Source organism: Hemicordylus capensis, chromosome 11, assembly GCF_027244095.1.
Source record: "Hemicordylus capensis ecotype Gifberg chromosome 11, rHemCap1.1.pri, whole genome shotgun sequence".
Classification (NCBI taxonomy): Eukaryota; Metazoa; Chordata; class Lepidosauria; order Squamata; family Cordylidae; genus Hemicordylus; species Hemicordylus capensis.
The window spans coordinates 1,360,062-1,373,588 of record NC_069667.1 but is presented as its reverse complement, the minus strand read 5'-3'; the positions used below and the strand labels follow the sequence as shown (position 1 = coordinate 1,373,588).

Here is a 13,527-nt window from a genome sequence, read left to right as displayed (position 1 = left end):
ACATGGAGCAGGGCTACCAACAAGGACATTCTTTGCTCAGCACACTGTAGCTTGGACAACAAAAGGAAATGTCCAACTTCAGATGGGTGTGTGGTGCCCTCTTGTGGGCTGAGAAGGAACCAGCGTGCCGGAGACTGTGAATATCATTTGCAATTCCTGCTTTGCTGCACCCTCCTGTCAAAAATGCTAAGTTCTTTTTTGGTTTGCTTTAACAGTTGTAATTGAAAGGCATTGTGTGATTTACTGCTTGGCCATATGTGGTTTTTTTGTTTTTTGTTTTTGTTTTAAAGCCGTGACTTCAGGTGTCTTCTTTGCATTTTGCTCTTTGGAGGCTTTCAGACTGGAGGTCATATTCTGCTGACCTTGTTGGGAAACTGCTACTCCTTATCCCAGGAGCCGTGTTTTAGGCACTACCTGTTTTGTCAGCTGTCTTGGGCTCCTTGTGGGATGCAGGGGCCACAGCTTCAGAGGGAGAAGACATGCTCTGCGTACGGACGGCCCCAGGCTCTATCCTTGGCATCTCTAGTTCAAGGATGCCAAGAGAGGAGAGGATGAGGAGAGGAGAGCTGGTCTGGTGGTCGCAAGCATGACTTGTCCCCTTAGCTAAGCAGCGTCCGCCCTGGTTGCATCTGAATGGGAGAATTGATGTGTGAGCACTATAAGATATTCCCCTGAGGGGATAATGGGGCCGCTCTGGGAAGAGCAGAAGGTTTCAAGTTCCCTCCCTGGCAGCATCTCCAAGACATGGCTGGGAGAGATTCCTGCCTGCAGCCTTGGAGAAGCCGCTGCCAGTCTGGGTAGACGATACTGAGCAAGATGGACCCATGGTCTGACTCAGTATATGGCAGCTTCCTATGTTCCTACGCTCCTAAGGATCAGGTTGCAATGATGAGAAGACCTGTTCCTGAAACCTCGGCGAGCTGCTGTCAGTCAGAGTAGACCATACTGGCCTAGATGGACCAATGGCTTGACTCAGCTTCATGTCTTCCTATGAGGCTGTCAATGAAACAGGGAGGGGGGATTTGCTGGATCCTTCCCCAAGGTGGTCTCTTGAGACTGACAGCCCATTCTGTCTCATCCCGTGTTGCATTGCTTGTGCCCACAAATGAAGCCTGTCCTGGGTCCCAGGACCCATCTTGAGGATGGACACAGGAGAGCCACAAAGGTGTGTGGGGCGCCCTTACTGGGGGCTGCCCTTTGGAAGGAAGCTCAACCACCACCATCCCTTGCACCCAGGAAGCCTGTTGGCCAGTTCCCTTGATGCACCCTCCAGACAGTCATCCCTTGCCAACCGCGGTTTTGAGGACATGCGAATAGGAAATGGTGACAGGTCTTGCCAACCGTGACCCAAGTATCCGCGTTTGGCGAGGGTTTTCTTAGTGATTTGCGGGGGGGGGGGTGTTTCAGTGATTTGGGGGGTGGGGTTCAGGGGTTCGATCTGCTCATTCTTCTTGCTGTCCCTTGCCAAATTAAAATGCCTTTGAGTGATTGGTGGAGGGGGGCGTGTCCAGAAATTTCCAGAGGTTTGATCTGCTCATTCTTCTTGGTGACTCTTGGCAATATTACAGGATATATATTTTTAGCATGTTTTTGCTATTCCTCCCCCCCCCTTTATTTTTAAGTCTTTTTGCAGTTGTGCTTCCCCTAACCCACTGACTTTAGTGCCTCACCAGCCACGAATTTGCCAACGGCGAGGTTGGCAAAGGATGATTATCCTGGTTCCTTGTTTAGCAGCACTTTAAAATTGGCTGGCTGTGTTTTTGTTTTTTTAACCAAACTTGTTGTTGTTGTTGTTGTATGTATGTATGTATGTATGTATGTATTGGTTTATTTCGGCCCAAGGCCAGCATTAACAAAACTTGTTGTCCATTTCTCTCTGTGCGTTGCTCTTCCTTCTGCTTTTTAAAACCATGTCTGTCTTCTATGATTGTTAACGTTTTGTAAGGATATTTGCAAGCTGACTGGAGGGACCCATTTGGGTGGGGAATCCGGCTGGGAACGGGCTCCCTCAGTCCGCTCTGGCCTTTCTCCCCGCCCCCCCCAGGAAGCTCCGCTGGCACAGCTTCCAGAACTCCCACCGGCCCAGCCTGAACTCGGCCTCCCTGGAGATCAACCGCCAGTCGGCCTCCCAGCTCAACCTCCTCCAGAAGTGCTCCCTCCTTCACCTCACGGCCATCATGGAGAAATACTCGGTGGTGCCCCACAAGCAGGCCTGGGCATGGTAAGCCAACGTGGGGGCGGGGGGGGGGGGGACAGGGGAGGCGGCGGGGGAGAGATGCTCTGGGCCAGGGGGAGAGGGGCCCCCTTGGGCCTGCAGAAGTGGGGCCGCAGTCTGACCCTCCTCCCTACGAGGAGCTGGCTGGCAGGATGGATCCTGGACTACTTTCTGCTCTGATCCAGCAGGAACCTCCCCAGGCACACCTGTCAGCATGAGAGTTAAGAGGCAAAGGGAGGAAGCCCCTCTCCACCACCCCCACCACCCCCCGCAGTCAGTACGTTATTCTTTCGCTCATAGGGGATTGAACTGCTTCGGAATAGGATGCTGCCTGGCTTTGTGGCACACCTTCTTCGTTGACTGCATCTGCAGATCCCATTTCCACAGAAGTTCCTTGGTGGCTGAAGTGAAAAAGATGCAGAAAGACAGAAACATGAAAAAACAGCCAGCATTAGAAACGCCTGCTAACTGGGCAAAGAGGCACCCTTTTAAAGTGGTGGCTCTCTACCTACTCAGCAGGGGGAGAGTAACTGGCCCCATCCGCCCCCAGCACAGCATCCTTCCCGTGACTGTTGCTGGTGTCTGTCTTATGTTTCTTTTTAGATGGTGAGCCCTTCGGGGACTGGGCTCTTATTTATTTATTGTTTCTCTCTGTAAACCGCTTTGGGAACCTTTTTGTTGAAAAGTGGTATATAAATATTTGGGTTGTGTGTGTGTGTGTGTGTGTGTGTGTGTGTGTGTGTAGAGGGCGGTGGCAGCAGCAGCAGCAGCAAGCAAAAGAGCAGTGATGGGGCTGGAAGTGGGGCAGGTCCTGCACTGGGCTGGGGGAGGCAGGGCCCCCTCCCGCCCAGAGGTGCGCTCTCAGGCCGAGGCCTCTACGGCTTTCCCGGGTAGAGGAAAGCAGCTGGGAGGCATGGCCGGCCAGTTAAACAGTCCCTCTTCTCTGGCAGGACCGTTCCGAAGTTCATGAAGAGGAGCAAGACCCCTGACTACAGGGACAAGATGGTCTTTGGGGTCCCCCCCATCATCAACGTTCAGAGGACAGGGCAGCCTCTGCCCCAGAGCATCCAGCAGGCCATGCGGTATATCCGGAGCCAATGCCTGGACCAGGTGAGCGGCTCCCCCCCCCCCCCCGCTACTTGGACTTGCCGAGGATGCCTTCCTTGGGATCTCGGGCTGGCCTGCCCCCTCCAGGGTCCCCCTCTGCCTCGCAGACCCTCTTCATCAGAATCATGGTCTCCTCTCTCCCTTCCTCACCTCTGGGTAGGTTGGGATTTTCCGCAAGTCGGGGGTGAAATCCCGGATCCAGGCGCTGCGGCACATGAACGAAGCCTCCCCCGAGAACGTGAATTACGAGGGCCAGTCAGCCTACGATGTCGCCGACCTGCTGAAGCAGTACTTCCGCGACCTCCCGGAGCCCGTCTTCAGTGGCAAACTCACCGACACGTTTTTGCAGATCTACCAGTGTGAGTGGAGGGAAGAGCCGGAAAGCAGGGGGGGACTGGGCCTGATCCCTGCAGGGCTCCGAGACGCGCCCCAGACCCCGCTCAGGGACCTGACCCCACCCCCTCCCAAGCTTCTTGGGGCCTTGGATGTGGTTGGTCTACAGGTACCCTCATCCTCACCCAGGGGGCTGGGGGTGGTGGGAGTTCTCGTCTCACCCCCTCTGGGAGCCAGAGTTGCGGACCCCTGACGGAAACCAGGGCTTAGCCCAGGGCAGGCGAGCCTGGCTCTCCAGCCGGTGCTGACTACAACTGCCATCATCCCTAGCCACAATAACTGGGGGTGATGGGAGTTGTAGTTCAGCAACAGGCTGCCTGCCTCTGAGAGAGACAACGGCCTGAACTCTAGACAGGCAAAGCTTGTTGGGATCTCAGAAGCCAGGATTGGGGTGGGTAGGTAGACTGAGCGCTCTGGAACGGTCCTGGGCCCTCCCCTGGCCAAGCAGAACAAAGTCTGCCCACTAAGCAAAGCCAGGCCTGTGTGCAGAGCTGGTTTGGGGTCCAGAATCCAGCCCGTCCTTGGCACACTGCCGCCGTCCTAGTGTGGAGCACCCCCGTTCCTGCTGGTGGCTGACTTCTTTTCTTGGGCTTTTCAGTTGTCCCTAAAGAGCAGAGGCTGCAAGCCATCCAGGCGGCCATCGTGCTGATGCCGGATGAGAACCGGGAGGTGCTGCAGACGCTGCTGTACTTCCTCAGTGACATTGCCTCCGCCGAGGAGAACCAGATGACGGCCGGGAACCTGGCTGTGTGTCTGGCCCCGTCCATTTTCCATCTCAACGTCTGCAAGAAAGAGAGCACCTCTCCAAGGTGAGGGAGGCAGAAGCAGGCTGGGGGCAGCAGTGTGCCTGTGCCTGTGCAGGAGGCACGCTCGGGGTCAGCGGCAGCCGGTCAGGACCATTGGGTGGTCCTTCCTGAGGCCATGAGGTGGAGGGAGGGGGGATCGTGGGAGTGAAGAAGCCACCCCACCTGGAAACAAGACCAAGGCCGAGTGTGCTGTGTCCCTTAGCGAGAGCAAATCCTTCTCGCTCTGGCTCCAGGAGTCCAGTGTAACAGCCACCTCTTGGCTCCGGACTTAACTGTCATCACTAAAGCCCCTTTCACGTGTTCACAGACACAGGCAGAGTCATCCCGGTGGCTCTGATCTACTCCTATTCACAACGAGCCCAGTGCCCATACAGCTGCCTCCCCACGTTTGGGACCCCTCCCTTTACAGGGTTCCCAGTGGAGTGGATCTGTGGGGCCTCTTTACGGCCATTCACAGGCATGTATGTCAATCAGGGGCAGACATTCAGCATCCATGTCATTGGACTGTGCGGAAAGACACGCTGATCCTTGGCCTGCCCGTGGCCACCCATTGAGAGTGGGATACATTTTGCTCTTTTACCCCTGGCTGTGGATGTGGTGGTGAATAAAGCCACCCCTTAATGATAGTTCTCAAAGGCGATTGATACCCGACTTCTGAAAAATGCAAATCTCCCCCAGCTTTGCCCACCAAAGCCAGCATCTTTAGAGGGATCATATCATGTTGGAAGATCATTTGCTTGGCAGCTGAAAGTATCTTTAGCAACTCTTGAGAAAATCTATCTGCTCTTTCTATTCCTCTTATTTTTATGTCATTTTTAGGTCTGCCAGATTTCTGAGAAATGCAAACACACACACACACACACACACACACACACACACACACACACACACCCCAACCCCAAACCCCCCAGTTTTGTTCCCCAAACCAACATCTTGCAAGAGTCTCATCATGTTCACTTGCGCTTGGTGGCTGAGGATGTGGCTAAGAACTCCCTGTTCAATCGGCTTCCCTTTCCTCCCCCTTCTGTTTTTATCAACTGAAAATTAAATGGCTGCCGAGGTCCCCTGTCCGTGGATGGAGGGGGCCCTGCGTCGTTGCTGTGTGCTTGGGCACACCCTGGAAGAACTGGACTTGGCCTTTGCCCAGGACGCCTCCCGCATTCCCAGCTGCCTCCGGACTGGCCGGGCCGAGAGGTTACAGGCAGGTGCCGTGCTCACCTCTCCCTCTTTGTCTCCACGTGGCAGGCTGATCCACAAGAAGGGCACCGTGGGGAAGCCTGACCAGAAGGACCTGAATGAAAACCTGGCCGCCACCCAGGGCCTCTCCCACATGATCACGGACTGCAAGAAGCTCTTCCAGGTACCGCTGCCCTTATTGCTCCTGAAGTTAGTGGCCCCGCTTGTCTGCCTGGCGTGTGTACCCCGCCCTTCCGGACTTCTCTTCCCAGGGTGGCCAGCAACAGCCAGAGGGAAACCAGGATCCTTTCTGCTGCATTTCACGTCCAGTAAATACCATTTCAGCAGCTCGACAGCCGCAGGGCTCTGTGGTGGTCAGCAGGAGTCGAAACCGACTCGAGGGCACACTTTGCCTTTACCAGCCAGTCAGCAGCAGCCTCTCGTTTCAGTGTCTCACTCCTTGCACTGCAGTCAGCAAGCTGGGACAGGACCGTCCTTTTTGAGAGAGCTGGTTCTGCGCTTGCCTTCCCGGAGGCTTGCCCTGCACCTTTGCCTCTTCCCTCCCTGGATCACTCTTGCTAGCCCTGCTGCCCTCTTCCAAACCCCACTGACTTATCGGGACAGATTCAGAGCCAGCCTGCGTGGGATCCAGCAAGGCTTTGGGATTTGTGTGGGGGGGGCATGTTTGCCAATTGGGGCAGGGGGTGTTTGTCCTGAGTGCTAAAACTGCCCCATGGCTCGGCTCCCCCCAGATCCCCCACGATATGCTGATCCAGCTGTGCAACTCGTATGTATCGGCTGACGCCCGCCCACTCTCCCTGTCCGAGCTGACGAGCCAGAGCGTGCCGAGAGAGGGCCAGGATCCCCAGGCCGACCTGGAGGTCAGCATCCAAGGCCTGCTGAAGGAGTCCTCGGAGCGCTTCAAGGGCTGGCTCAGCATGCCCGGCCCGCAGAACACGGAGCTTTCCTGCAAGAAGGTAACGGGGCAGGGGGTGCGGGGCATATGCGGTTGGAGCGTGTCGCTGTTTTTCAAAGCGCCAACGAAGGAAGTGACCCACTCCAGCTACAGAGTAGAGGGCAGACTTTTGTTGCTGCAGTCATCTAAAGAACACACATGGAGACTGTTGTACAGTCTAAGCTCAATAGGTTTATTGGTGAAGTACATTTTGGATAGGAAAGGCTACATCATGGATAGGTGGGGAGAGAGAAATTGTTTCTGTCTACTCTCTAGGAGGAAAGGAAGAGGACTGACTCCCCACAGGAAATACCTGAGGAGTCAAGGCAGGGGTCTAGACTAGAGGCAAGCAGGGGCAGGTCAGGAGACCTCTGCTCCCAATGCCCCTGGTGGTCACTAGGATAGTTGGTGCAAAAGGTTGATGCGCTGGAACTCCATCGCCAACAGACTCGGCACTGCAGGAAGGGAAGATTTGCCTCTTGAGGCTGCCCCTCAGATTCACTCAGTTGCTGCCCTTGGGACAAACATTCGCACACTATGCTCAGTGCTCCTACGATGAGTGTACAGTCTCCTCGGGTCCAGATCTGTCCACAGGCCCAGTCATTCCCATGTGATGCTGGGCGCAGGTGCAGGAGGACACTTCCTCTCTGTACCACGTCCTGGAAGGGCCTGCATCCGGTTCCACTTCTCAGATGAACACAGGCATGGGCGTAGCATCCCTTGGGCAACCAGGGACAAATGTTCCTGGTCCCAGAGGGCCAGGGGCCCCCCAAGCAGTCCGCCCCACTGCTGCCCCTGCCCTGCCTCTGTTTCTTATCTCTTGGCCTCCAGGGGAGATGGGGGGTGAGCTGAGTGAGGCAGACCGAGGGTCTTGCTACGCCTCTGAACACAGGTACAGTCATTCACACAAACATGTGTGCGTGTGCACAGACATTTGCACAGCATGATGTCTGAAGCAGGCTCAGGTGACATGCAAATGTGTAAAAGCCCGGACTTGTGAAGAAAAGCAGACCAGGAAGCCGTTTCCTTGCTCCAAGTCTGCCGTCAGTGTGTGCGCCTCCTTGGAACCCAAGTTCTGAGTGCTGCCTTTTTTGGTGGTTGGAACCAAATAGCTTAATCAAACACCCAAGAAAGATTGGGGCTCCTGGCGCCAAAGCGGGTCCTCTGCCTGCTGCAAACGGGTGTGTCAGGGGGGAAGGTGCTTCTTTCGTAAGAAGAATGTCAGCTTTTGAATTCCAGTCATTGAACTTTGCCTTGACATGTAGTTTCACCCTAAGCTATGGCTCATTCCCTAATTTTTTTTTAATCAAACCACTTGTATAAAAATGCTTGACTAGCTATTTACGTATTGAAAAGCAGCGCTCAGACAGCAGCCAAAACCACAATTAAAACTGCCCTGAGCTCTTTTTGGAAGGGCGGTATAGAAATCAATCAAGGAAACAAACAAATAAATAAATAAAGCCTGCCTGTAAGAAGGCGAACCATTATGTTCACAGAAATCTGTGTTTTGATGTGGGTCTGTCTTTTCATGGCTTTGGGGAGCAGGATACAGGTTGACCAACTGACTTGTAAAGTCAGGGGCTGGCAGGCTGGCTGACCTGTCAGGGCAAGGCGTTTGGAGGGGCGGGGCAGGCCGAATGGCTGCCAGCTGAGACCAGAAAGAGTCTCCTCGTAGCTCAGCAGAGAGCAAGGTGCAGTCCTCCCTCCTCCTCTGGCTACTTCCTCGGCCACCAGCCCTTGTGTCTCCGGGCCGCCTGCTGCCCAATTAGCTGCTTGCCTCTGTGTTTCCACAGGTGGGTGATGGCCACCCTCTGCGGCTGTGGAAGGCGTCCACGGAAGCAGAAGCCCCTCCCCACACCGTGCTCCAGCGGCTGCTCCGGGAGCGGCGCCTTTGGGACGAAGACCTGCTGCAGGAGAAAGTGATCGAGGCCCTGGACAAGGACACCGAGGTGTACCACTACGTGACGGACAGCATGGGCCCCCATCCCCGCCGGGACTTTGTCGTCCTCCGGTGAGAGCCAAGAGCCTGCAAGCTCAGACTGGGGCCCACCCAGCCACCCTTGCCTTTCTCATTTGTGGCTGTCCCGTGATGCAACTTCTAGTTCGGCTGGCTAGAGTGTTCAGGCAGGAGCGGGGTGGGCGGGTGTGTTTGAAAACGGCTAAAATAAATTCAGAGGATGGAGCAAAGCATCAGGTGAAATTTGGCCTCTCCCTGGTCCTGACGCTGATAGGACCTTCCCAGAATTGTACCCCCCAAAGTGGGATACGAATCTCTTAAATCAGTCAACCAACTGGCCCCTCTGTTGCTGCCCGGCTGAGCCCAACATGAGTTTCCTTTTGTTGTTTTTGCAGGAAGTGGCGCACGGACCTGCCCCGAGGGGGCTGCCTCCTGGTTTCCTTATCACTGGAGCATAAGAAGCTGCAGCTGGAAGGTGCAGTCAGAGGTGTGATCCTGACCTCCCAGTACCTGATCGAGCCCTGTGGGATGGGGCGCTCTAAAGTGACTCACATCTGCCGGGCAGATCTCAGGTATGCGCCCGACTGTTTTTGTGTCTCTTTTTCTGTCAAACAAAGGAATGTTGGTTATTTGGGAAGGAGAGCTGGTCTGGTGGCAGCAAGCATTGAATGGGAGACTAGAAGTGTGAGCACTGTGAGATATTCCCCTCAGGGGATGATGGGAAGAGCTGAAGGTTCCAGGTTCCCTGCCTGGCAGCATCTCCAAGATTGGACTGAGAGAGATTCCTGCCTGCAACCTTGGAGAAGCCGCTGCCAGTCTGTGAAGACAATACTGAGCGAGATGGACCAAGGGTCTGACTCAGTACATGGCAGCTTCCTGTGTTTCTGTGGTGGGGTAGCCCTGTCCTTGACCCTTGCACCTGGGCCTCCCTGCCATGAGCCCCCTTCCTTCCTCCTTCAGGCGCACAAGGCAGAGCAACCCACTGGGTCCAAGAAAACGCCCCCAGGGGGTCTGCAAAGGGCTGTTGCTGACTTCTTTGTGATGCAGGGTGTGTTCTCAACCCGGAAGGGGAGGGTTTTCCGGGATCTGGTGTGGCACTGGGCTGGTTTACAGCTGCCTTTTCATCACCCGATGCCTGCAGCTGGACTGTCCCACGTAGACAGATTGTGCCTGTCATCTCAAGGGCGACTCTGCTTTTCAACAGAGTCGGTTCCCCCATGGAAATCCCGTCCGGTGTGCAGCCATATGAGCCAGCAGCCCATCGACCCCGAGGGAAGCAGCCCCCATCCCACACCAAGCAGAGCCCTGGCCTGGTGCTTGAATGGAATATGGGCAAATGACTCAAAGGGGCTGCAAGCCGGCTTCTGCCCCAGCCCCCCCCCCCCCACTGCTCCCCGCTTGCTTCTGAGACTCTGCCGGGTTTCAGGCCAAGAGCCAGGGGGCAGACTCCTGCTGCCAAAGCGGCAGGCTGGCCACGCAGTGCCCATCGCTGACTTGCGGCTCTTCTGTCTTTCCAGGGGCCGGTCTCTGGACTGGTACAGCAAAGTCTTTGGCCACCTCTGTGCGATGGAGCTGGCCAGGATACGGGATTCCTTCCCAGCGCTCAACCCAAGCGGCCCGGAGACAAAGATCTGAGAGGCCCCCTCTGAATGCTGGTTCTGCTGGAGGCAGACGTTGCAGCTGAGCGACTCGGCTTTGGCTTTGGGAAGGGGCTCTTCCGGGCAGCTGAGCACAGAGTTCCCCCCTTGAACTGCGCCCCGCCTCCTGCAGGGCAGGAGAATCAGCCATGCGTTCTCTTGCATTCAAGAGGTTTCACGAGTGGATCCTAGCGGCATTCCCCAATGAGGATACATTTGGCTGCCATTTTCTGGTTCAGCAACATCGCTTGTTGTTTGAATGGGATTTGGGATTCCCCTTCTCCAAAGCTCCAGAGGGTGGTGTTGCCCATCGATGGCTTTCTCAGCTGCCAGGGAAAGGAGAAGGGTGACGAAATCCAAACTGGCAGTCAGGAACACAGGGTGTGGTTGGGGAGTGGGTGCCCCTCAGCAGCAAAGCACATGCTTTGCACTTCCAGAGACCTAGGTTCTAGTCCCAGGTGACCTCAGATTTGGGGGGCTGGCAAAGATGCCCTCCCGAGGCCCGGGAGAGCCACCCCAGCCAGAGTGGGTTAGATGAACCAGTGCCCTGGCTCAGTCGAAAGTAGCTCTTTTGTATCTTTTGAGTTCTCATTGCTCAGTTTGACTAATGGATGGGCTCACCTGCACAGCGTAGCACCTGGGAAGGGACCGTTGACGTGGAGGCATTGGTGTAGGGAGAGAAGCGGGAGAAGACAGAGTTGTCTTGGCGTCCGAGAGTTGGAGAGTGGCCAGTTGGAGACAGAGGAGGTTACTACTTGGTGGTTGCTGGTCAAGTGTGTGCAGCAGGAGGAAGAGGAGGTGTTGCTGTGTATGTCAGGTGTGCCTAGCTGTGTTGTAGCACATAGAAATAAGTGTGTGTGTGTGTGTGTGTGTGTGTGTGTGTGTGTGTGTGTGTGTGTGTGTGTGACACAGACATTCACTGTACTTTGTCATGGAAGTCAGAAAAGTGATGGCTGTTGCTCTTGTTTGTGTGTGTGACTGTGGACGGCCACCCCTAGAGTGGCGCAAGGCAGGGACTGGCCCAGTTGCTCCAGTCCTTTGTGTCTTGGCCTCTTCCATTTATAGGGGTGGATGATCTTGTTTGTCGGAGTCCAACAGGATGTCTTTCAAGGCCAAAGAGAGATTTCCCATTCATGTTAAGGAACAAGACAGAGCAGATGGAAGGAAAGCTTCTGCCTGCTCCTTCTGTCTTTGCACCGGATCTGGACCCCGATTGCCATGGTTCTGCCAAAGGGGACTAAGCCAGAGTTCTCAAGCTCTTAAAACATGTTGGGGTCAAGCTTGCATCTGTGGGAGCCACCAACTCCTGCCTGAGCTAACTTCATCTCTGCATGATCAACGACCCAGAAGCGAAGGCAGAAGCAGTAGGCAGCCTTTGGCATTCCAGGTGCTGTTGAACTACAACTGCCATCATCCCCAACCACATTTTATTTTAGGGGGAGTTTTAGTTCAAAAACAGCTGGAGTGCCAAAGGTTGCCTACCTGCCGAGCTAGGAGATGGGAGTCCCCTTCCTGCTGGCAAAGGGGTCATGAATTTGGGCGAGTATGGGGTCGTATACCCTCTTATGACACCTGCCCTCCTCTGGAATGCCAGAAGAAAGGTGGTTCCGTGATGGAGGGGAGGAGCAGGAAAAGTGATGTCCTTTGAGCTAGAGACTCCTGTACTCTCTGGCCTGTGTTTTCTAAACCAATAGGCTGACCTTGGCTATCATTAGCTTGTATGTACTTAACCCGGGCCCAATTAACAAGACAGCATTCCAATTGGAAAGCAAGAAATCCTAATCTATTAGGAAGCTAATGGTGTCTGTTTCACAGATGATAAAATCAATTGCTTTTGTCCACTCTTTTGTTTTAATTACTTTTTAAAAATGCAAACAACTTGTATTCTCCATGTGGGCCTTTTTTTTTTTTGTAATACTAACGTCTGGGGATGTGATTTATTTTCTGATCAATATAAAGTTCCCTTTCATATCTATATATATTGTACAGTTGGGATATTAATTTAATATATAACTAGAGTGTAAGAGCATTTGGACAGGTGATGTTTGCCAGTGAGAGTGTATTTTGTATTTAATAAATTTTTGTACCATATGTAGACACTGCAGAGTGGCCAGATAGAGGAGTTCCCCCTTCTCTATTTGTACAGTAAATAATAAAGTACTAACATACTTGATGGCCTAGCTGTGAATTCCTCATGTCAAAGAGGGAGTTTTAAAGGGAGTGTGTTTGCCTTCCTAAGGACCAACGTCTGAGCCTCCCCTACAAACCCCGGGGAAATACAAAATCCTGGATGTGTAGCGTTTCCTCTTGGATTGCTGGCTGAAGGGAAGTGTCATGTGTGTTGGGATTCACAAGACATGAACTTATTCTGCACTGGAAACTCAGAAACCAATGATCCCAACGTGTTTGATTTAGCTCCTGGAATCCAGTCTTAAACGTATTCCTCGATGTGTAGGGTAGTGCAGGAATTCTGCTCACCAGCCCTCTTCAGCCATGAAGCACAGCAGATGGCTTTGGAGAAGTCGCCCTCTCCTGGGGCTGTCATGATGACCACGTGGGCAAACACAGGCACACAGCCTCTACAGGAATTGGGGCAGGCCAATGATATGGCTCCCTTTGGAGAAACAGCCAGGTACGGGTCAACGTACTGCCACACAGGACCAGCAGCTGAGTGATACCAGGCATGGCCAGGCTGCTCTTTTGGTCTTGCCGGAACAAGACTATGCCAGTGTCTCTGATGGAGACCCCTTTCTATGTGGTGAATCTGGCATGTTTCCTGCCGCAGACACCGCAAATATGAAAAAGCATCAATGCCTTGCCATCAAAGCAGCCAGGGCGTGAAAGTCCCACCCCTGCTCATTCACTGCCTTGATACAAACGGTGTGCAAGGTCTAAGTGAAGCACCTTTTAAGTCCCGTTACGTTGCATGTTTTCCTCCAGCAGTCAATGGGGCTTTGAACTGCTTAATGTTGACTCGATGGGGCTCATCGTTTTGCACAAAAGCCTGTGAAACCTGCTTTCTAAGGCAGCTGAGCTCTTACTTGCTGCTCCCTCTTTCTCGGGCCAGAAAATTCAGTGGCCATTTTGACTGTCTTGAAGTTTTCTTAAGATGTCTTACACTAACCAGGGCGCTTTCCAGATTAGCTGCTCAAGAGCGGCAAAACACCTCCATTCAGGCAAGTCGCATTGAAAATGTAAACAGCAGGGGGAGCAGTCTCACAGCAACTAACAACCTGAAAAAACAGAAACTTCTTTATGCCAGATATGCAATGTCCTAGCTC

At 53.9% G+C, this 13,527-nt stretch overlaps 1 protein-coding gene across 5 annotated transcripts in view; it reads left to right on the top strand.

Moving 5' to 3' along the window:
* The window catches only part of STARD8 (StAR related lipid transfer domain containing 8), an 87,877-nt gene extending 75,460 nt beyond the window's left edge, over positions 1-12,417 (top strand). For all 5 annotated transcript variants that reach the window (XM_053274080.1, XM_053274075.1, XM_053274078.1 and 2 more), the window contains 9 exons: positions 2,045-2,221; positions 3,166-3,325; positions 3,483-3,681; positions 4,314-4,524; positions 5,767-5,881; positions 6,450-6,674; positions 8,446-8,663; positions 9,005-9,181; positions 10,127-12,417. In XM_053274080.1, coding sequence (XP_053130055.1) covers positions 2,045-2,221; positions 3,166-3,325; positions 3,483-3,681; positions 4,314-4,524; positions 5,767-5,881; positions 6,450-6,674; positions 8,446-8,663; positions 9,005-9,181; positions 10,127-10,244 — 1,600 coding nt within the window. In that variant the 3' untranslated portion in view covers positions 10,245-12,417. The remainder of the gene's footprint in view (positions 1-2,044; positions 2,222-3,165; positions 3,326-3,482; positions 3,682-4,313; positions 4,525-5,766; positions 5,882-6,449; positions 6,675-8,445; positions 8,664-9,004; positions 9,182-10,126) is intronic.
* Positions 12,418-13,527: the final 1,110 nt, after the last annotated feature.